Raw genomic sequence first — 25,159 nt, forward strand, 5'->3', positions numbered from 1 at the left:
TTTCAAATTGTGAAATAAAGTAGATTGGACCTAGCATGAAAATTTCGACAATAGCCATCGTATCGTTATCGAAAAAAAATGTGTTAAAATTTATGTAACGCCCCAAACGATACCGATATCGATACCAGGCGTAAAGTACAGCAAAAAATTTATACTAATTTTGACATAATTGACGATGACGATACGAAGGCGATTGTAGAATTTTCTACTGAGGGTCAATCATAGACACAATCGCCTTTATATACTTAATTATTTTTAAAATGATACTAATACAATATCTCAGATGAAGAATTATATAGATATGGCATGCGCGTTCACCCGTAAGGGACAGATAGAGAGTACTATAGACTATACATATATATAAGTAAAAGGATTGGGGTTACCAGTTATTTGTTTTGTCCCGAAAATGAATAATTACGATATAATTTAATATATACCAATTTATATATTCCCAATTATATTGTAATTAATAAACGTAATAAATAAAAAAAACAATGCGTAATTTTTGTTTATGTGACTAAGATTAAGTAAACAGATTTTTTTAGTAATACTTAGTCAGGTCATAAATTCTGTCACATGTTTAATATAAAATAATTGAAACAAGTTTATTCATTATGTGACCATTTATATACCAAAATGAACTTAACAAAACATAGATTCTTATGACACTAAAGTTTATTCAAAATGACATCCGTGATTTTGAATACAGGCCTTCAATCTGCTCGGCCAGTCGTCTATCACAGCACGAACGAGGTCCATGTCAATATCGGCGGCTGCCTTAATCAAGGATGTCTTGAGTGACTCCAAAAAAAGAATTTCCCGATATTTTTTTCCCGCGTACCGCTTCAACAAAGCGCGGCATCTCTTCAGTCTTAGGTCCATTAGACGAGCATTCAAACGATGTCCTATTTTTCTTCGATATGCACGAAGCCCTAAGTCTTCATAAAAAGCTACAAAAAACATACCAATATTATAGTCATATAATTTTAAATTACTCTGTATATCATTACAGTGAACACTACATGTAAAACTACTTAATATTAAACTATTTTGATTGTAATTTCTAAGAAACAAAATTTACATGGGACAAATTAAAAAGCATACTCTTTAAAATCAACGGGATAAGAAAGTATCAAATATTTAAAAACACAGCATATACCAGAATTAAAAACTTTTGAAATCTGTTGAAAATAGTATAAAAAATGTGAATTGTTTCATTTATTTACATTACACATACTATAATTTATTTCCCCTAAATTCAGGGTAATTTTTACAACAAGATGGTGGTATTATTTTTACGGGTAATAACCAACCAATTTGAAAAGAAGTTTAATATGGCCGCTTGTTTCCCAGATCTACAGTATATTATTTGACACAAATGACATCTGCGTTTGGGCGCATAATGTTCGAAAAATACTATTTTATTTTAGCTAATTTTACCCGTATTTTAACATATTAGTTATTTCAAAGACTGTAAAAAACAACTAGTTTGTATTTTCTTCCTTATTTTGTATGAATACATGTGAATAAGTGCGTAGTTTCAGTACTTACGATCGAAAGGTTATGTTTTTCTCTTTTCGCTGACTACGGCTTTTACAACCAACAATACAGCAGTATACCATGTTTTATACACTTGATCTCACTAAAACTGTAATATCAAAATATTTTTGCACAATTACAGCCACTAAGTACTCACAATTTTCGAAAAATAGCACGAATGTCAAACTTTGTTAGGGACAACCTAGGTTGTTTGTAGGGGACAACCTTTGTTCCAAACAAACCCCAAAGCCTGGTACGCAGAAAGGGACAGAAGATAGTTATCCCTGTCTTTGTCACGTCACAGGAATTGGGTATAACTGTATCTCTCTCACTCACGGTATTATTATTACCGTGTCATAGACTTGTACAATATGTACAAAATAACGCAGCATAGAATAAGATATAGGTACAGACAATCCAAGCGCGGCCGTTTGTCCGAAACACCATAAATCAAAACATCCACGCGCGTGATTAATCAAAATGAACCCTGGACCGGTCACGTCTTACTATTTGAATCCCATAATATCCTTACTATGAGATTTAAATCCTAAGACGTGACCTGTGAGGAAGTATTTTGTAATTCTGTGGAGCAAAAAACGCCTTATCCACAAGTTTTACTGTTTAAAAAATTAAACTACGCTCGAAGATTTAAGTCCAGTATCGCGGAGCATTAAATACGGTCATCCTCAGTGGAAGATATATAGGTCAAAGAATGTTTTTTTTAATTAATTATCCGTTCTATTCTGTTCTGGGTCAACAATTCTGTTGAAGGCGCTAGCAAATTGTTTTATAAGCTAAAATTATGTAATAATTAAAAATTATCTCTAAATGGAATATTAAAGTTGTGTCTAATTAAAAATGAGCGCTTTAACTACCAATGTATATGGGGTTGACACAGTTATGACATTTTATTGTTTGATAAATATGTATTTATTTTGACACATTATGTTTTTTTTTATGTATCAATTAAAACACATTAGTTGATCACTAAGGTGATCTGTTAAGTGTATGTGTGTTACTGTGGTTTTCAGAGCAAAATCCGCGTTTAAAACATATTGTTATCCTCTGTTTTGTGAACGATGACGATATGTTATATACAGATTTTCGTCTCAGAAACCAACGCTAAGTGTGGCAGAAAGTGGTTCCAAAAACAATCGAATAATATTTTCTAGATGGACTGTGTGCTACACAACAAGGTGATTTGGCGTTTTTTCCTCACCGCTCTGATTTATAAAAGGTTGTTATAACTTTTTTGTGCTTACAAATATTTTTATGACGCATTCGATGCTTATCCCGTTTACACAATAAGTAAGCTATGTTAATATTTACATAATACGGGATTTTTTTTTAAATTAAAAACACCACCAAAAGATAACGAGTTTGAATTTTTCCTTTAACATCGTGTGAAATAAAAAGTGCATAGTCTATTTTATTTTCTGAGGTAAAACTTAGATGCGTTTTATCAAATTGTTTCTTGATTAAAATTACCGATTTACGTGCTACTAAATCCTTTTACAAATAATTTTATAATTACTACTTATCCTATCAACTTGTTTTTCGTAGCTTTTTGCGTTTAAAAATAAAACTCACAATCATCATTTTCGCCACTCCAATCGGAAATCACTTTGATGTTAATCAGAGTTTTTAGATTTTATTTATATTAACGAGGCTCTACAATCCAGGTACTTATCCACTTTTAGTAAGTGTTAAAACTACACGAAGTTGGAATAAATATTAAAAAAATAAATACCATTCAATAAAACGTCTCTAATTCTGATTACGTGAACTTAACTCTTTTTGCAGTAAATTGGAATAGTTTGCTATTGATAATTGAGTTACCCTGCAGGATTTGAAATGTACGACGTGAAAATGATTATTATGTGAACTCATAAAGTTCATATTCTTGGCCGGTCACATGACAACGTTTGTTTCGACAGAAGTAAAAAAAGCGTGTACACAATCCGATTAAAAACTGAAAAAAAAAACGATACAAACAAATCTTAGAACAGACCTGATAATACGTTCATATGTAACTTACCAATTTGTACCAGAAATGTTATGTAGGATATCTCTATTTTTTTTATTAAGAATTAACATGTTTATATTAAGATTCATTTAGTCAGCGGTCTTATCCTATAGTTTTTTTTTTCACGACAAACAAGTTAAACGATAATAGTCTTTATTTTTTAACAGTTAAGATAAATTTTTGTTTAATTTGTGATTTAAGTTTAAGTTAAGTCGATACAGACTGGATGTCAAAGTTATGACGTGTTAGATTGATTATCGAATGGATGTTAAAATACATTTTATGACTTTTTATGGCGAGTTTTCTGTGTATAACCATCTTAACATATTCGTTTGTGGTCAGATTATATCTGGAGAGGTAATATTTAAAAATTTAATGACATTTGCCTTACATTTTTAATGTGCCCTTTTATGTTACCTCAACTAATAAAGTCAAAGATTTTTTTACACTCGCTGATAGAATGTAGTGCTGTCGACACAGCTTTACTTACATCAATTTTCAATATCATATATATATATATATATATATATATATATATATATATATATATATATATATATATATATATATATATATATTTATATATCTTAATAGTTCATTAATCGAAGTGAACTTTGTAGGTCCGAATTGTTCATTTAGACTACTTGTACGTCTTCGGAATACGCTCGTCGAATTCTAAAAAAAAGAATTTACTTTTTTTCATAATCTTAAGTCGGCTCCAACTTTTTCCCTAGACTTCATTTTTATCTATTAAGGTCCACGGAAAAGTTTCGTTAAAAGTTACTTTGATATATTTGTAGTTTCGTGACAAAAATGACATTTCACTCAAAGAAATAGGGAAAAAAAAGTTTAATGTTATCAAAAACCGATTTTATGTGTACAAATGTGAGCTTAAAATACTCAACATGTTATCTGAGATTGAACAAGTTTTTTTGTAACTAAGTTTATTGCAAAATCGTCAGTCGAACAGGTCCTTCGCTGGTGTCGCAACTCTGCAATTTTTTTTATTAATTGTTTTTACCCACGATCGAAGTAGACGCACCTACCGGCCCATGAAATAAATGTATTTCGTGCTTGTCACATATCCGGAACAATTACGAGGGGTCATCGCACTACGTGATGTCCGAATCAACAGCCCATGACACCAAAACAAAACTAGGATTCAAATAGAAATAACTAAAAGAAACATCAGACCTAATCACATAGATAAGATGTAGACATTCCAAATAGTACATTTCGAAATGCCTGTTACTTTTAATATACAACTATTATATCTTCATAAATATCATTAGGGGAATACTAAAGGCCTTTAAAGCAAATGCGATCCAATTCACAACGATTAAGTTTATTGTGTATTATTTCAACTTTCTTATTCAACTGACTAAGGAAGGAAGAATTCCAACAATTTTAGTTAGTATCTAATGTTCTATAATTCCGCATATTATCTCAGATAAGACCTTATCAATATAGAAGAACGAAAATTATGTCAGTAAAACAATTTAAATTTAGAAATATATTCGATCCGTCAGGTTGCACAAGTGCGGCAGATCGGAAACGGAAGCTGCTCCCGCGCAGGGGAGCGCACACGCAACGTCACTTCCGGGCCCCATGTAGCGGTGCTCCAAATTACAACATACTATCTATAAATAAAATAATGAATTTGTGAAATACACGAGTGTTTTACAATATGTTTCATAATAATATGAGTACACGTGCCTATTTATTTTGTCTTACACTAATGTTCGCAAACGACTTCTTGCACGCAGAATTGAAAAAAGTAACCTAAGTTACTCCAGTGAAAGTCACGTCAAAATCAGTCTAATCGTGACAAACAGGCAGACAATAACTAAGAAATTCTATTTTAGTTAGAAGCAATGACACTACATCATGTCTACTGAATATTTTTTTTTTCGATATTACGTACAGACACATAATTTTTTTAATTTCATACATAGATACATTTCATAGACTGTCTTATTATGTACTGTCTTTATAGAAGTCTTAAAATATTAAAAAGACTATTGTTTTATATTTTTAAAATGTAAAACAATAACTAGTATGTTTAGGAATAATACACCTCACGTCCGAACCAGCCATAGTTGTCTTAAATAAACTCAACCTACGCAAAGCTCTCAGTTCGCGCCGTATTTAAACTTTCAATCAGACGCCATTGTTCTTCTAATTATAGCCTGTCGAAGCAACATTCAACATTCATAATTAAACTGAAGTTTGCTTTAGAACGCCAACTCATATTTATATTGAAAAAATCCCCCTTCACTCATTCTAGTTACGTAACAAACAACAATATCCACAAGAAGTCAGTTCTCGAGATAATTTCATTTTTTAAACCCATACATCGTGAAGGAAATTCTCACTCATAAGAAGCGATAACCGCGAATTAACATAATGAGCAATAACCAATTGCACGAAGCTCACGTCAAATCGGGTTAACTTATGTAAAGTCGCTGTGTTTTTTTTTAACTTTAAGTCAAATTACACACGTTTTAAGCGATGAGGCAAAAGGTCCTATTAGCGGCCAAATGGCGCTCCGACAGATACGGGAAAGAAAATCAAATTACAATAACGACGCACGCTAGCCCGCTACCGATACTTAAATAACGGGTTGCTTCTAATTTAACAGGTAAATCGTGGGATGTCTCGCGCGTGGTCGAGCTAGGAACGTGTCATTAGACGGGACGCGTCTGGCCCAGGTGAATTATTATGTTTGCCTCAGTTTGTTCAAGTATGATTATTAAAATTTGTGTTCCGGTCCGATACGATGCCCGGGGTAATAAATAACAGCTAATGCGATGAAATTACCTTTATTAATTCTATTCCACTTTTAATAGTACAATTTTACATTTGACAAATTAACAAGCGATCGGAAGTTTTAGAGAAAGGCTACAGGAAAGACATACAAACGAATGTAGTAAAGTTGTATGCATTTCACTGAGGTATCTACCTATAGATTTTTTTATTTCTTGGATGGATAGAGATTACGTTCATCATTACTAACCTAAAATTACGATTGCCACATTGACGTTTCGTGATCCGATCCCAGTCAAACGTGCGCAGTACTTAAATATAAACTAGAAAAATATTGTAACTGCAGCGAGATGCCTTAATAAAAATAGATCGAATTGGAATAGTTGAATTGGAACTACTTAAATGACACGATATTACTGTTGTTTCGTGGCGTTATGGAGCAGACAGTGTGTCTAGGTGCGTCGATCGGTGAGGTGCATAGATGTCGCGGCATCGGCAGCCGAAGTGCAGGTAGGTATGAATGGCGGGCGCCCCGCTGGCCCGCTGGCCATGAGTTATGCGCCGGGCCCCCGCAGCGCGCCCGCTGCCTTCACACCTCCGCCCGCGTGTGGTCCGCGCTTTACGACCGGCTGGCTGCTGCGCGCGCGCACTGCCAACTCTATGCAACACTGACTCATGCAACATACTAGTTAAACCTCCAAACATACTTTAGTAGTTTGAGCGAATTACAATTATACGATTTATTAATTAAGAAGAGCTTGTGTTTATTTCTTCACATAAGCAATGAAATTAAAATGTTCAATAAAATGTCTAAACTATTTGATTTACGGCCATTATACTAGGACTGAATTTTTATTGCCATTGAATCAATTGTTATCAAAAAAATTTTTATTTAATAAAAAAATCAAACATTAGTTTAAAACGATTGCATTTTCCATTCGATTAAAATACATTTCATTGCTAGCTACGGTGTAACGCGGTTCAAGCTACGCCTAAATCTTCCGGCGTTGCTAGAGCAGATATGTTGGCCGCAAGATATTATAATATTAGTCACATTAGTGTGTGTATTTCACTTGGGAATTATTTTATTCCTCAGACTTATTACGACCTGCCTGCTTCCCTCCGATACGATACTATCGGCCACCGTTTTTATTGGACAGGAAGGAAATTCTAACGTCTAATATGTATTGTAAGTTACAGCGCTCGTGTCTTATTCATTAAACATTGCACTTTATGTGCTTTCATTTACAAGATGTACGATTCTTTTTTTTTTTGACATATTTTAACTAACTTTAATTTGTTGTTACAAATATTTTTGAAAGTTGTGTTTGTTACCAAAGTTGGATACTTTATATGTGTTCAATTGTTTTACCACATAGAGATTTTACAACGTATAGAAATAAAGAGGTCTTAACAAGAACCGAAGTCGGTGGCCGCAGTAAGCCTGGTTATTTATCGCTGTCCCACTGCCCGCTGCCCGCTGCCCGCGCAGAGATTTATGCCGCCCGAAGGAAATCACAGTTGCTATCCTCATATTTTTTAATTTTATTATTACTTAAGTATATTTTTGTTGACAATACTTATCAATCATGAAAACTGTATAGACCGACAACGTTATCTGACCCGGTCGACATAAGACAGCACATTAGCCTTGTCAATGTCAAAAAAGTATCAAAGTTTCTTGTTATAAATTCAAATAGAAATATCTGAACTAGTGAGTGAGGCGCTGCTATCGCGGTTGGTTCTATCAGAATAAATATAAAACCTATTTAGACATAAAAAAGAAAAAAATACATGACAGCTACAGTACAAATAGGATGTTATGACATTTTTTGACTTTGATGGGGGGCGCTAGTCAGCTGCATAATTTAGTTTGACTTATGCCCACCAGTTCAGATAAACATATTTTCTGACAGATAGTAGCGCCTCCTTAACCGACCGAGCTTAAGTTGTCGCACTATGACACGTATTTTAGCAGCAGTGTTTCTCATCATGAGTGTCATTTGCACATGTATAAAAATATATTTTCTCTCTGGCAACTTATTTCGGCAATGGAAACCCACTTTTAGAAATTTGTTAACCTCACCTATATATCTATATTACCATTAATGCCAGCTGACAATATATCGTCGTCACTTATGATACTCAAACACATCAAAGTACAGATTTACATTACATAACAAAATTTTATTTTGTCATTTACCTCATATATGTATATACATATTACATACAATGTTCTCAGTACAACTATAGCTGCACCAAGTCAAATAATACATACCTTACGATTTGATACCTATGAAATATAATTTATATTGGTTAGCATTATAAAACACACAGAAGGCTCGCTGACAGCTTATACATATTTAGTGTTCATAACGCGCAGGTTCGAGACCTACGATATTGTCGTGCTCAGCAGTAAGCTGCAAAAACGTCGGCTGAAAGAGATTTATTTAACAGCCACTGAACTTACTGCAATAGAATTAAAGTAAATAAATACTTATATATGTAGCAATGTACAGTATGTATAAATTTGACAGTATTCTTAAATACGTACGCCTCCAGTCTTTGCAAAAACATTAGATATACGTATACATATGTATTATCAATAGGCAGGATAATAAGAACCACTAGATTTTTGTCAATTTTAATTATTGGCTTAAGAATTTTGTTAAGAAATACACGTATTTGCACTCACAAAATCTATACAAAGGGAGATCATTTCACGTCTTTGAGTGCGGCAAATTTTTGGTAACAAGAAGTAGAAACCATAAAATTTTCTTTTAAAAGATACTAAAGGATACGTTTGTTTCAAATTTTACATATTTTCTGTTGGTTCATATAATTATAACTCTCTCTTCCCGATTAATTTTATTTTATTTATTCGTCACTCTTGGCACATTCCTATACAATGTTATACCTGACATAAATTATATTCATAAAATTTAAAAAAAGGGGGAAAAAATAGAATAAAGTTGCGTGGGAAACTAGGTGCATCATAAATATTTGAAATAACACTAACTAGCCGATAACAGTCTTTCGTCACATTACTTTAATAATAAATAAAGTGCTTTACCACGGCAATAAAATCAACACATCATTGTAAGTAATTTGCATTGATTGATGCAATTTACTCTCACTCCAACTAAGCAGTCTATCAAATTACCATACGTTGATTATTACTGTATTATTTGATCTAACAATGTAGAGTGTTCTTTCTTATAAATTGTTATAAACTTTTAAAGATACATTAGTCATATTATTTCTTATTTAGTTTTAGATTTCCTTTTTTAGTTAACGATAGCAGTTAATTAAAGAAGTTGATAATTTAAACCTATATTACATATAAACATACGAAGAAACTACTTTTTAACAACTTGATAAAAAATAAAAAAGCATACGTAGGAAAAGTTTGCAGTATAAGTCAGAGCTAGATTAAAGCGCGCGTTCGCGGCAGATTTCATTCGCGGATTCATTCTCTTTGATTAAGTTAGTGCAGCGTTTCATTGTTGTGTTTTCACGAGAACTTTAATAAAGTCCTTTTTCACGTAGGTACGCGACACGGCAGGCTCGTAACTCAAGCCCACGCGCTGGACGCAGGTTCCCCGTCACGCGAATAAACTGCAATTTTAATGGTTTGTGTGACAATTTAAATTGTCGACTTAACCCAGACATCCTAAATTGTCACGATATTTTTTCCGGTTATTTGTTTTAAAATATTATTGCAGGTATCCAAAAATAAAGTTATAATAATGAACAGTGAAACAAATCAAAAAGTGTATGTTTTTTCCGTGTTTTTATTATTCTCTCGTTTGGGAAAATACTATTTGATCCTAAGTAACTATCTCATAATGGTCTTGTATGTTAAATTGTAAATCACTGAAGCAGAACTGTTTTAATCTGACTACCAGGTCGAATTGTTCACTTAGTTTCAATCCTTTTGAATTTGTGAGAATTAAGTTGACCCCTCTTTGTATGATAAGAACAAGGCAAGTCAGAGTTCATTCGTTAAATCGCCAATTCTGGTCTGTTGAATGGCCATAATTATTAAATGTAAGAAAGACACGTAAGCGCGGTAGGCTGCGGATAGCGTATCATGTTAAGACATTAAGCTACTGTGCGCCTGCGTTGGACTTACATTGTGCGCGCGCGCAGCGATCCAATCGGGACGGTAACAAATCGAGGCGGGCAATGTAGGCGCGATTGAGTTATTATATCTTCCTGTTAGGCTACTTGTTTTTGTAGTCGGTGTGTTTTTATTAATTACATGCTATAAATAATAAATATTTTATATGTAATGCGATACAGCACAGCGCAGGTTGCCGTGAGATGCGACGCTCGATATGCGCCCGCGCCCGCGCTGCGCCCGCGCATCCCAAGTACAGTTATTTTTCAATCTTGACTTTTTGTCGTTTTCATTCTGATATTTTGCTTTTTTATGTTTTTGTTATCGTTACACGTTTAACATTGTGAGACACATTAAAAAAGATTGTCAAATAAAAATGCGGGAATACAAATACAATCTTAATAGTGAAACATCGAAATACATGTTTTCATCCTGTTTAGTTTGATTTTTTTTACTATGTAAGGATTTTAGGTCACATACAGTATAATTACATCCAGTCTTTTTGTAAAACAACAATTTTCAATTTCGGTACAAAATTATTTAAGTTTTCATCTAAAAAAATTACCTTATACTCATGCAACATTTTTCGCTATAAAACTTACGACAATGTGACGTGGAAATATAGAAAATCAAGCAATTGTCGTGTTGTCCGGTACGTACTAACTCGTTACGATACGTGACGCGGCAATCCACGAGCTCATTACACGCAACCTTTGAGTCAACCGCGAAACAACGGTGCCCACTGCCTCGACATCTCACAGTCTCTCAACGGTAAGTTTTCATAATAGTTAACAGGCTGTTTCTTTTTACCTTTTTATCTTTTGATCCTTTTTCCTAACACAGGAGTGACAGTATTCGGAGTTTTGTTACGGCTGAAACAATTTTGAGGAGTGAGGTGTCACACAATTCGTATTTGGGTGACTTTTTTTTTGTTAATAAATGCATTTAAAATTAATTGTATTATTCAAAATTCTTAGATTAGCATCCAGGTAGAATTATTAGATCAATAAATTACATATTTCGTGGCTTATCGTTTAAAAAGGGGAAAGTTTTTTTCCTGTAAATTGTCAGTCTTTCGTACAATGGAACAAGCACATGAGGACGTTACGGTTGCAGGCGACACCGGCAATCGTAATGTGCCGAATATTTATTGTCATTATGTTTCATTACCGTCGCTAATAGTCCGCGCGGCACGACGCGACACGGCACGACAAGACACGCGGACCCAAATCATTTTACGAAATCGACCACTTAAACGCTTTGTGTCATTCTGGAATGCTAAAGACGCATCGCCCACATAACTTAACTTGCAAAATTTTTTTTCGATTCGTATGTTTTTTTTTTCTTTTTATTTTTAGTAGTAGTAGGAAAACTAAATTTATTTATAAAATATATGTGAATTTGTATACGTTACATTTTTTATCATAAAATTGGACGTCTACATTATCAAGAATATACAGAAAATACAGTAGTTATAATGCGTAAAAAGCATCATCGCGTAATTTTAAAGACATCAACGCGTATTAAAATCTTACTAATATTATAAATTTTTAGATGGATGGATGAATGTTTGTTTGAAGGTATCTTCGGAACGGCTCAACGGATCTTGATGAAATTTGTCACGATTGTAGAACATAGTCTGGATTAACACATAGACTACTTATAAAGTTTTTTTAATACCACGCGGACAGAGTTGCGGGCAACAGCTAGTATTTTAAAATTCAGAATTGTTTGGTTTGAATTTGATTTCCATATTTAATATTTAATTTCTATTCCATACCAATATGTTGTATTAATCGTGGCCAAAAATATGTTTAAAAAATCCGACACAAACGTTATTTAAAATAAGTTTTATCTATATTAGAAATGAAATAATATGCATCAATAAATAATTCAAATAAGACGGTGTAGGTTGGTCATTATCTAATGAAGATGCTAGCACATCGATCAGGATGATTCTCAAAAGGGCTTCTATTAGGCACGTCACATTAGGGAGGTTTGGAAGTCCGCATTCGGGACGGAAACCACGGCATCTACCAGACCCGGCATATGTCGATTTCAATCAGCCGATAATTGAACCGCACGCCGGTGACCATATAGCCGACCGCAAATGGGAACTTTCGCTTCAGAGAGCATCGTACTTTGCCATTATAGGTAAATGTCTTATTAATTAATAGCCTTTACTACTTTAATTAAATAGAGAATAATAGTTTAGATTTAATAAATAATTCTAAAACATAAAGTTCTTTTATTTGGATTGGATTTGACATATAGCTAAAAAAAAGGTGAGCCGTCATGGGACGCCTGGCAGATGTGAAACATCGTGTGTGTACAAGTAATATGCATAAAAGATAATATTATTAAAATAAAATATATATATATATGTATACCTCAGTATAGCGTGGCGAGCCGTCGCCACACCGTACACTCTACTACACATAAAATATATATATGTATACCTTAGTATAGCGTGGCGACCCGTCGCCACGGCAAGCGTCGCCACGCCAACAATTCGGTTTACAAGTGAGCCTATAGATGTTTCACATCAAAAAATCATCAGTCTTGTTTCGATTTATTTAACATGTTGTGTATTGTATGTCATTTTTAGTTTTCAAAATTACCTAAAAAAAGACAACTTATAAAAATGAACAGACAAAGACGGGGGCGCATGTAAGTCCTATAATAATAAAAAAAATCGACATGTATACCGTATTGTCACCCTAGTCAACTGGTTATGCTGATGTCAAAATGATGTAAAAACAAAATGCTTATCCGTTACGCTTGTCAATAACACATTACTATTTAATTTTATGTTGGCTATAAATTAACCTCCACTATGAAGGAGTCGATTTCTAATTCGTTAAAGTCTTCGACATTGGAATAAATTATTTTAAATCAATTTAAAGCATAGAGTAGAACATAACTACAGCGTGTCTTTAACTAAAAAGTCTACTTTAGACTCTTTTAACTACAAGACGACAAAATTTCTATACAAAAAGTGAAATACATTGCTCGTTACATATTAATTAATTTTAAAACAGTCATGGAAAACCGTCAATGGAATCGACTTTTAAAGCTCTAATTAAGGTGGATCGGAGGTGATCGCGTGAGGCCTTAGGGAGTCGACGCGGGATCGACATATGGGCATGACCGCTGTCAGGTGGTTCTAAGGGCACCTGTCAATATTATGAAATTGTAACACCCGACGTCGTACATTAATACTACTCGACATATAATTGGCATCTTCACTAGTTAGGTTACAATCTTGTTAATTTAAACACCAGCTTTTGAAGTAACTACTTAATTAATTATTTATTTTACGAAATAAAGCAGTCCCAGACATTTTTGCTATGATTCTTTCAATAAGTTTCAAATGTTAATGTATACGTATAATATATACATTACTATGATGAAGCACTATGTGTATAAAAGTTTGAAGCTAGGAGTGCGCTGTCCCAAGATAACCAGCAGTGAGAGAGAGCGACAGCGCAGCATTCAATTGTCGCTGCGAACGAATTCATTCCACAAAACTCATCTTACGGACGGCGGACGACGGGTGACGACATGAAGCGGAGATTGCCATCGAATTACATACACACTGGAAGTGACTATTGTTAAAGTCTTTGTTCGATCAAATTTATATTTAAAAAAAAAAAAAAATTACGAATGGGAATTTTTACAATATCTTGATTACTGCAACATTTTTATATAATAATTGATCGAGTACTTAAAAATGTTGAAGAAAAATCGTAAAAATTGAAAATTATAATTTTTTAAAACGCCTTCAGTTACTGTTTTTTTTTAATAATTGAGGTACTAAATATAGTTTTTATCATTTCCAGTGTGTTTGCGTCGGCGAAGGCAGCGGCGGCGACGCGTGGCCGGAAGCGTCACGGCCGCGTGAAGACCGGAAATGGGCAGGATGACCGGATCCTATCTCCGCTCCCGCTACCTACCGCCATGTTATGACGTCACCTCGTTACATCGTCCACAATGCCGCCAGATTGTCCACATTCGGCATAACTATAATATTAAAAATATAATGTTACCAGGAAACATGACTTCTATGTCATCAAAATCACCCTATCCATTGGGATAGGGTGATTTTGACATATTGATGTTATGACAGTAGTGTTTGTTCAATTAAGAAATGTCATATTGTAGGTCCATTTTAATTCTCGAAGTCTTTTTAATTTTAACAAAGCATAATACCTTAAACCAGTGTTGCCAAGTCACATACATTATTATCGTTTTAGTAGTTCGTGATTATTGCGCAAAACTTTGTGTTTACATAGAGAAATATGTAAGATATTTGATGTATACGTCAAAGAGATTTTCTCATTTTCTGAAATTTGACATTGCATTAATGACCTACAATTTTATGTGACTTTTTAACTTACAGTCTTCATTACAGTTCTTATATAATGTTGTATTCATTTAGGTAAATGAAGACTTAAGAAACTTGCATTTGTATTATGTATAACAATTAAAGTGTATACGATCATTGTTAAATATAAATAAACGGTAAAGTAAAAATAAATAGTGTTGTATATTTTTCTAGAATATTGTGAAACTCGACTATCCAGAGCCGAAGTAAGTTTGGCGAAGCTAAAGCATCCGCCAGTTATCATTGCGAGAGTATATAATTGTTGGCAATTTCATGTCTCCATTCAGCTCATGAATGGCAACCATTAGGCGGAGCTCTCGACGCGCCCTCCATGGCTAATAAGTGCATTTCGCTTTACAGGACTCCTTAGTGCAGTTTTTAAAGCTTCGCTGTTTTTAAAAAAATGGCCATGGAGGGCCGCCATTTTGCAACGCGAGGGAATTGTAACGCGAATTGTTGTTTAATTGAGGCTATTAAGTTATTAAGTTACTTAAGTAATTAATAGTTGTGAGAGTGAAAAGCACGAAAAACTACCATGTACGTAATACCCTGTATTCTGTGTTTTATCGTACTACGAATAAAATAATTAATTTCTTAATCTCGTCGTTTTTCTTATAGAACCTACAAGAATACATAGTTGTCATCTAGACGGAATTGGCCGTGTTGAGCACCCTGGTGTCAAATAAGTACGTCATGCTTAAAAGTAGCACCCCTGCCGCCACGCACCCTTTGCACTCTTTTAAGACGTCCCGGGTTGTAATAATATTTGTTGTATAATATTAAATTAAAAAAGTAATTTTTGCCTGGTAGCAAAATCAACCCCTAACCAAAACTACCTAAATAAATATAAACATGATATAAATAGGCAATAAAAGAGTTTAACATAACCTTGGTGTACATAACGGCCCCGCGGTCCGCAAGTTGCGCCGCTCTCCGTTCTCCGACCGCCGCCCTTCGCGGTTAAGCCTTTCAGACTTTTCTCACTCGGATGCCACCTGCTGTGTATGTAGACTTGAAGGTACATATTAGCCATATATTATTATCTTATTATTTCATACATATAATCCCCTATTACCCTAATCACACCCTTAAGGATACAACTAGTCTATCTTAGTTGATACAATTTGTTATTATCAATGAATTATAAAAATAAATTCAATTTTCATAAAAATCTCCGAGCCCAACAGTTAATTTTCAACGTCAATAAGATTCCTGAAAAAATACTAGGTATAGATATGTTATAGCTAGTATGGTCCTGACTGTCGACCAAAATAGTCCCGGGAAGACGGTGACATAACGGATTCCTATGTTGCCGTAACATTTTGAGCAACGGGCAGAGTTGTATCCTGTGAAGTAAAGTGTTGAGAGTTCGGGTGTGTTCCTCGAAATCCTCTTCAATGGCGCAATCCTCTTCTACGCAATGAAATGTCACGTTAACGAAGCCTCGAGCGTTAAAACGTAGAGGGCATTTGCTGCACCATCCCATTCCGCCAAATTCTGTTTTACCACATTGTAAAATTGCGCGGTTAATTGGCAATTTAGGGCATAATGCATGTCAGTACCGTTTAAGTCATATTTCATATATAAGTGTTACTTCAATGAATATTATCCTGGACAATGGTCCCGGGAGTAAGTCACGATTCCTGTCCGCGGGCGCCCACCTGTGCTCGTGCAACAAATTGGCAAATATTTCAATTTTTTTAATAATTCCAAGCACTTACCGCAAGCCGGCGTGATCGTGACCGGTGAAAAGAAACGTTTAAGCTTAAATATGTATTGAAATTATTATGCTTAATACCAGTCATATTACGTCACCGATCTCAATGAAAATGCTTATAGTTGAAATATACAATTAAAAAAAATCGTTATAACTGTACAAATCCGTATGAATCCACGTAACTAAATAACTGCTCGGTTTTTTTAGTATATGGTGGCAAACGAGCAGGCGGCCTGAAATCGCTAATACGGTGAAGTGAACTCTGCCCATAGACTGATGACTAAAAATTAAAAAAACAGAAACATTTATATCTTCAAACGTAACATTCCTTGTTCATAGCAAAGTGACACTATCAGGCACTACAACTGTAAGCTGGTTCTCTGCGTGCTCCTCGTGCGCCATCACCTCGTGTTCAAGCTTCAGCACCTCACTGCGCACCAGCACGATTACGTAGCACTGCATTACTGCAAACATAAACGTAAATTTCCACGAATAGTGCGAAGGTAAGAGCCGCCAATATATCTGAAAACTACTGTACTAGTTATTTACTAATAATCCGTAAAATTACATGTGGCATCAATTTTTTTATTTTTTTTCGTACGTAAATTTGACAGTTGCACTTTAAATCGCATATCATGGAAAGGATAATGGAAAAAAAGATATTTATAAATACAAAAGTCTCATTACAAGAAAAATCAACATCAACCCACTCGTAGTATGCCACTTACATAATGCAAACAGCGCTGTGAACACCTCAAAAAGCATTCCCCGGGAAAGCAGCACGAATATGGGCACCAGAGCAGCCAGAGTTGTTGCCACAGCATAGTAATTATACAGCCGTAACATTAACAAGTCTCTCTGGAATTAAAAAAAAACATCTGATGCGTTTTTGTTTCTTTGTTTAAATGATCCGATGCCCAAGTTTAAACTTATCAAAAAAAAACTTATCATATTTAAAATGAATACATTATTCGGTTACCTGATATCCAGCGACAAGTAGCAGTATGTTCAGTATGACGCCCATACCTAGTATACTGAACAATACGGTGGAGGTGACGACTTCGAGCGATGCATCGTTTGTCACCGACAGCCGCTGCAGCTCGGTCGTGATAACGAGACACGCCACAGCGCATATCGACAATATCTACAAACATATATATTTTACAACTAAAAATTCTGTAATAGATCTTTCTAAGCTACAAGATGAAATCATCTAATATATTGTGTCATTTTTATTTCAATCGATAGGCTCATAATTAGAATCTAAATGCACACAAAAACTTTTTTCAAAATCCAGAAAGGAAATTTTCAAAAGTTTTGTAAAACGAATTTACCTATATTGCGCGACCGCAAACATTATCTCTTATAAATGACTTCTATACTAATTATACGTTTATTTAGTCGTGATTTAATTAAGTAGCTGTCGCCCGTAGCTATATCCGCTTCATTAAAAAAACTTAATAAGTAGCCTATGTGTTCTTCGAAACTATGTTCTACGTCTGTGCCAAACTTCAGCAAGATCTGTGCAGCCGTTCCGGAGATACCTTCAAACAAACATCCATCCAGCCATGCATCCATCTAAACATTCGCATTTATAATATTAGTAAGATAGTAAGAAGTAAGACTAAGCCATTTCGAGTATCTGTCTAATCTACAAATCGATAAAATTTACGCATTAAACTGTCACAAGCGCATAACTTCGTTGTAAACAAAACATTTTTTTTTTACTTACTATATTAATATATCCAAATATAATAATCCCCCCGCGTAAGGGAATACAAAAGCAACACTTTTCTACTTTAGGTACTTTTACATGCATTATGCTTTAGTAAAAACACAAGGTATTTGTTCAAATCACTGCAACTCTGTGGCATTTAATCAGTATATTTATGCATTATATTTTGTTTATTTTATTAGTGTTCGTTGATATCAACGCAGTCAACATTATGACCTCACAAACTAAACTTGAGCGTGAATCTGTTTATTGAACCTTCGTAATCACATATTAGTGCTATAACGATTATTTCAGTTTCCAAATGTAATAAATTAAATTTCCAACTTATATAACCAGACATATGATCAAATTAACCGTATTAAATTTCATAGATACTAATTGCTGTTCAATGTAAACGACACATGACATTTTGTTTTTACTTTCCAGTTCAGTAATACGACCTGATTGTACTAAGTGACATGAGATTTTATAAGATAATCATTTGCTCATTGGTTGTTATTGCATAATTGAGCCACCCACGTTACGACCCTCAGCAGACTGAGGCCGATTAGCCCCATTTTGTGCCAATATTTGTTTATTTCTCGTTCAATTACCATCTGGTTCCCGTTAGTAGAGTTTGCAAATTTGGCTAATAAGCACAGTGCTGTTTATTCTTATAGTAGCTGTCGCCCGCGACTCTGTCCGCGCGGAATTAAAAAAATAATAAGTAGCCTATGTGTTCTTCTAGACTATGTTCTATATCAGTGACAAATTCCATCAAGATCCCTTCAGCCGTTCTGGAGATACCTTCAAACAAATATCCATTCATCTAAACTTTCGCATTTATAATATTAGTATGATTGTTAAGCCTCTGTTAAGTTTGTAAACTACTAACCATGGATTTCTGAGACTAAAATCTAATATATAAAATTCTCGTGTCACAGTTTTCGTTGCCACACTCTTCCGAAACGGCTTGACCGATTTTGATGAAATTTTTTCTGCTTATCCGGTATCTATGAGAATCGGCCAACATCTATTTTTCATACCCCCCTCCCCCCATTTTTTAACTGCGCGCGGACGGAGTCGCGGGCGACAGCTAGTCTAATATATAAAATTCTCGTGTCACAGTTTTCGTTCCCGTACTCCTCCGAAACGGCTTGACCGATTCTCATGAAATTTTGTGAGCATATTCAGTAGGTCTGAGAATCGGCCAACATCTATTTTTCATAACCCCCATTTAGTTTTTTTTTTAACTGCGCGCGGACGGAGTCGCGGGCGACAGCTAGTCTCTATATAAAATATATCATCATCCCTGATATTACTTTTGACAATACAGAGTTAAAGATATGTTTTGGTCTCAAAAACCCATGGTATTTAATTAACCGTAACTGACTTAATACACTTCTGAAAATAGACAAAAAAACGAAAAACCCGACTGACTGTACCTCTACGATATTCCGAGGATAATGGAAAAGACATAACCACTCTTTGCTGTGACATTATAGAAGAATACAATGAAAAGCATGCCGCATGCATACAAACATATAATATATACATTATCAAGAAATAAAATGAAATTACTTCTTAATCCAGTGAATGTTTTACTACCAATAAAAATTATCTCATTTAAAATAAAACATATTATATTACTACAATATAGAGAAGGAATTTGCTTACATACATTTTATAGTCTGTGTATTCTTTGACAAAATTATTTGTTTTGTCTGTGGTTGTTAAAACAATTATTTTACTGATATTTCTTAACATTACGTGAGCCGAAAATAATTTGTTTTCTAGTTCTTTATTACAATATATGTGCTAAGTAGATTACTGTTGACTTAATAAGCAATCTGTACAGAACGTAAGTTATTTCATTATTTTACATACATTCGATACTTGGTCCACATTCTAAGTCGTTTTGAGGTTAGATAATGGTGCAACTTTTCTAAAAATTTATGTTATTCGCTTTTAATCTACACTTTTATATTTATTATTGTAATTCGTTATAATAATTTACTCGCTCACGATTTCATAAAATCTGTCAGAAGACAAAAATAACATTTTCTGGATTCGGTAAAATTCGGCACATTAACCAATTTCAATAATATTATATAATACTGATATGCCTAAAAAATTAACTAAATCGTTTGATAACTTGCTATATATATATATGTATTTTGCACCTTTTCAGAAATGGCGGCCCAGCTCTTTAACCGAATTGGACAACTTGGTCTCGGCGTAGCTGTTGTCGGCGGTGTTGTCAATTCCGCTCTTTATAATGGTATAATTATAAATTAGCATATATTTTTTAATCAATCAGTAAATGCTGAATATAAAATGTCTATTTTCACGAATAATTATTGTACGAAAAATATTGCTTTTGAAAGCAATAATTCTGTCACATTTTCATTTCATTAATTCAATGATTATTGCTCCAAACATTAGCGTTTTACCAGTTTATCATTTTCGTCTTGTTTATTTCCAGTTGATGGTGGACACCGAGCTGTAATCTTTGATAGGTTTGTTGGTGTTAAAAACCTTGTTGTGGGTGAAGGCACACATTTCTTTATTCCATGGGTGCAGAAACCTATTATCTTTGACATTAGATCAAGACCCAGAAACGTTCCTACTGTGACGGGAAGTAAAGGTAAGTTGCTTTTTGCCACTCGTCATATAATAATATCCAGTTTCCAATTTATATAAATTAACTAAAAAGTATGTAACCAGATTGAATGAAGTAGAGTTTAACACATGCAATGGCACTATGACTTTTCTGCATAAAAAGGAAGTTGCCAGATCAGTCAGTAGCATTGATAGTGTTAAATTATTAGTATTAGGTTCAACAAAGTCTTACTTCTAATCAACAACTAATGTTGGCCAGTTGTGATACTGTCAAACTTTGTCTAAAATCGTAAAATACTCAGGAACATAAGGCTTATTGCATGGAAATAACAATAAAATTTAATTGTCTACAATGAATGTAATAATTGGTAACAGTTGTCTGTAAAGGGTAGAAAGTAGGAACCTTACTTCTTAACAAATTCTCAACTTTATAATTATCCGCCACAAAAAAAAAACTCAAGATTAAGTGCCCATCGTTTAGTTCAATTTTAAAACCTTATACTATTCTAACCAAGTTGTTTAACTCTATTTTTAATGTCTTTCCAGATCTTCAAAATGTCAATATCACACTGCGTATCTTGTTCAGACCTGTGCCTGACCAGCTGCCAAAGATCTACACAATTCTTGGCATAGATTATGAGGAGAGAGTACTTCCTTCAATCACTTCTGAAGTTCTCAAAGCTGTGGTGGCACAGTTTGATGCCGGAGAACTCATTACACAGAGAGAGGTAACTTTAATAATATATTTATGCAATTACTAAGGAGTTAATGATGCCATCTCCTTTATATTACTATACTAATGATATGAAGAAGATTTTAAAACATAACATGTCAATAAAGATAAGAGAAAGTTGTCTTGATTAAAAAGAGAGTGACAATGAAAATAATTGAATTGAAAAGCAAATTCTTTATTTCCTAGTATATTGTTGAATGTAAATGTCAACTTGATGAAAATTTTGTACAAATTTTATTGTCTATTTTTGTGTGAAGTGCTTTTTAAATTAATTTCAATTTGATTCATATGTTCATATTATTTCCAGATTGTGTCACAAAAAGTTAGTGAAAGTCTGACTGAAAGAGCATCACAGTTTGGTCTGATATTGGATGACATCTCTATCACACATTTGACTTTCGGCAAGGAGTTCACTCAAGCTGTTGAATTGAAACAAGTAGCACAACAGGATGCTGAAAAGGCGCGATTCCTCGTAGAAAAGGCGGAGCAACAGAAGAAAGCGGCTGTCATAGCGGCGGAGGGTGATGCTCAAGCTGCCATACTCCTCGCCAAATCCTTTGGTACTGCAGGAGAAGGTCTTGTGGAACTGAGACGTATTGAAGCTGCAGAAGATATTGCTTACCAACTAGCAAAATCCCGAAATGTTACGTATCTACCACAAGGACAAAATGTACTCCTAAACCTTCCTACACAGAACTAAGGCATTCTACTGCCATAAGATTTCGGTACAAGTCAGCATGTGGATTGGTACTGTGCTTTATTGCATTTCAGTTAATTCATGATAAGTGTTGCATTTTAAGGACTCAATAAAAAGGTGTGGTTCCGCCGATAGACTATGTAGTCATTATTAGTTTTATGGAATATTGTAATTACGGAAATATAAAATATAATTTGTTGAAATATAGTTTGTTTTAATTTTTTGTACTAAATTGATTATCGTACAATTCTAGCTCTAAAGATTGCTAAAAACAAAAATTTGAATTCTTAAAGGATATAAAAGATAGGTAATATTATTTCTTATACAGATTTATTAGTTAAAGTCTGGAGAAGTCCACAATGGATCATCTTTCTCATTAACATCTTTATCTAAGAAATAATTCTTTTGTATTACATTAAAAAATAAATTTTCCCTGATGCAAGCTTCTTTGACGTAATCCATTTCATCTTTATTTAAGCCACTTGGTAGTGTAAGCTTGCATAAGTTTACATTGTTCTTAAAATTTATTATAAGGACATCTACAGCTCGTTTAAAGTTATCATTTACTGGTTCCAAGGTATCCCTGTCAAACAAAGTAATCTGTTTGCAAGAGTCTCGAGTTTGGAGCAACAGGTCCAATTCCGTCTGCAATTCTTCATTCCTCGGCTGCAGTTTTAGGGCTCTCCGTAGCTTTTTTTCTGCTTCACTAAATTGCCCAATCATTCGTAGTGCTTTTGCATTTTGAAACAGCATCTTACTATTGTTCCAAAGACTATTAAGTCTGTTTAATTCGTTACATGATGTACATGCTTGAAGAGGCTTCTTTAATTTGTTATAACATATTGCTAGATTACTGTACAACTTTATAAGTAGTTTTTCTTGAATTTTTTCTTCATCTTCATCTGCTAAGCGACATTTATGGAGCATAGATACACTTTTCCTGAACACCTGTGTGGCTGCCATGTAATTTTTAGTTTTATGCAATGTAACCCCAGAACTATATAATAATTTAACTTCATGGTGAACTCTGTTAAACATGTTCGCCTCAGAGAAGTTTATAGGCCTGTAAATGAATTAATAAATTTACACCCAAAAAAAATCAATACAAATAATTCATATGAAGAATAGCTCACCCTTGTTTTGGAGTAATTATGCTCTTAATTAACTTAATGTAAAATAAACAATATGCCTTAGCTTTGATCCTCGGTGGAATTCCCATTTCACCATACATAACTTTATAGGAAAGAAGAAATAATGATAATTCTCCAACAAGCATAGAATGGATTGCTAATTGTAAGCCAGGCAATAAACCATTATCTTTGAGATCCACAACCTTTAATAAAACGCATTTCATAAGTTAAAAAGATTATAATGAACAGGAAGAGTTTTACACCTTTATATTAAACGAAATAGGACACTTACTAATGGTTTACTTATTTTAACAAGGTCAAATGGTTCGGTTTCATTTTCCCAATAGCCTGTATAAGCTATAGAAACGGTATTTTCTTCATTTAAGGGTAAACCTCCACCTTCTTCAATTATTCTCTTTTTTACAAAACCTTTCTCATCCACAGGATCCAGTTGGAGTTCCTGAAATGACTTTACAGGTTGCCCTATGTATTCATAAGTTTTTCTATCCCTTGTTTCTGGTTCTAAGTGTTCATCTAAATCTTCATATCCTTCATTAATGTGTAGAATTGAACCTTTTGTAAGAACCTCCCTTTAAAATATAAAGTAATCATGTGATTAATAGAAATTAAAAATAGTCGCCATAATAACCTATTTAACACAACAGTACAAATTAACCATCAATAACAATACAAGTCAAACCTGGATAAGCAAGAGTTCAATGGTCTGCAATATTTTTCGTGTTTATCTGTAACCCAAGTTTTTGGCTTATCTAGGTCCACCTGTATTTAGTTTTGTGAAACAGAATATTTAGTTATGTGAAACTATACATACTTTAAATTTAAGCCATTTTCCAATGCAACCCTGTATGTAGTTGGATCCATTTTAGATAATAAAGTACATTCTTTAAATTTTATATCCTTTCAGATCTCTGGATACTGAATAATACTGCATACGTACTGAAAATGGTTATTAACTTATAATATCAATAATACTAGACATATCTAAGTATCGTTTAAAAAGATTTACTATCTTAGTATCTACTATGTATGGACTAAGTCTAACTGCTTACCAAGTCTTATAACATTAAATGGTAAGATGATTAGATTCCTTGTTCATACAACAGTTGATTGTAATAGTTTTATTAGAGACAGGACTTACCAATTAAGCTTATACATTCAATATGCGCGTACTCTTTACTATTCCTAATTTCATTCTATTTATCTGTTTTGTTCTATTAATGATGTAGAAATAACAAAAGTAAAACCGAAATCAAACAACTATCATGTATAGTTTGAAAACTTTGTCAGGTCAGGTAAAGTAAAGGCAATGATCATTAATCATATGGCAGTTTTTTGACATTGACAAAGACAGGGCCACCTTTTTTCATTAATATTTTCTGGCCTGGATATAAGTCCTTTTGGCCGAACAGGGCTAGCAAGTTTCAAAAGTTACCAGTGAGCATCGTCCATGTTGCAGCTATATTACTTACTTATACAAGCGATTGCCTGGGTGGTTATTATTTAAATTAATATATCGATACACATTAACCTTCATGTCAAAACATCATGAATGACACTAAAAATTTCAATCTACCCTTATCCCTATGGAGGGTCGACACAGTATGTACTACTCTTCCATATATCTCTATCAGTCGTCTTATCTAAATTCACCCCCTTCTTACCAACCCAATAATGGGTGAAAAGG

At 33.9% G+C, this 25,159-nt stretch overlaps 3 protein-coding genes across 4 annotated transcripts; 1 reads left to right on the forward strand and 2 right to left on the reverse strand.

Annotated features, from left to right (window-relative positions):
• Positions 1-16,846: 16,846 nt before the first annotated feature.
• On the reverse strand, positions 16,847-18,608 carry LOC106714273. The gene is made up of 4 exons (XM_045684753.1): positions 18,291-18,608; positions 17,538-17,702; positions 17,287-17,416; positions 16,847-17,022 (listed from the first exon to the last, which is right to left on the reverse strand). Exons 1-4 carry the CDS (start codon positions 18,375-18,377, stop codon positions 16,892-16,894), a joined length of 513 nt encoding a protein of 170 aa, XP_045540709.1. The 5' UTR covers positions 18,378-18,608; the 3' UTR covers positions 16,847-16,891.
• Positions 18,609-19,993: 1,385 nt separating this feature from the next.
• On the forward strand, positions 19,994-22,529 carry LOC106714272 (protein l(2)37Cc). Of its 2 annotated transcripts, none has more exons than XM_014507271.2 (5): positions 19,994-20,195; positions 20,464-20,553; positions 20,758-20,919; positions 21,441-21,622; positions 21,935-22,529. In XM_014507271.2, the coding sequence occupies exons 2-5, from the start codon at positions 20,466-20,468 to the stop codon at positions 22,325-22,327; spliced, it is 825 nt and encodes a 274-aa protein (XP_014362757.2). In that variant the 5' UTR covers positions 19,994-20,195; positions 20,464-20,465; the 3' UTR covers positions 22,328-22,529. The 2 variants fall into 2 exon arrangements, with proteins under 2 accessions (XP_014362757.2, XP_014362756.2); XM_014507270.2 differs by having other exon boundaries at positions 19,995-20,133.
• Positions 22,530-22,657: 128 nt separating this feature from the next.
• On the reverse strand, positions 22,658-24,772 carry LOC106714187 (inactive peptidyl-prolyl cis-trans isomerase shutdown). The gene is made up of 5 exons (XM_014507156.2): positions 24,614-24,772; positions 24,287-24,411; positions 23,747-24,044; positions 23,458-23,657; positions 22,658-23,387 (listed from the first exon to the last, which is right to left on the reverse strand). Exons 2-5 carry the CDS (start codon positions 24,334-24,336, stop codon positions 22,658-22,660), a joined length of 1,278 nt encoding a protein of 425 aa, XP_014362642.2. The 5' UTR covers positions 24,337-24,411; positions 24,614-24,772.
• Between the last annotated feature and the right edge of the window lie 387 nt (positions 24,773-25,159).

The sequence above is a fragment of the Papilio machaon genome, chromosome 1 (assembly GCF_912999745.1).
Source record: "Papilio machaon chromosome 1, ilPapMach1.1, whole genome shotgun sequence".
Taxonomy (NCBI): Eukaryota; Metazoa; Arthropoda; class Insecta; order Lepidoptera; family Papilionidae; genus Papilio; species Papilio machaon.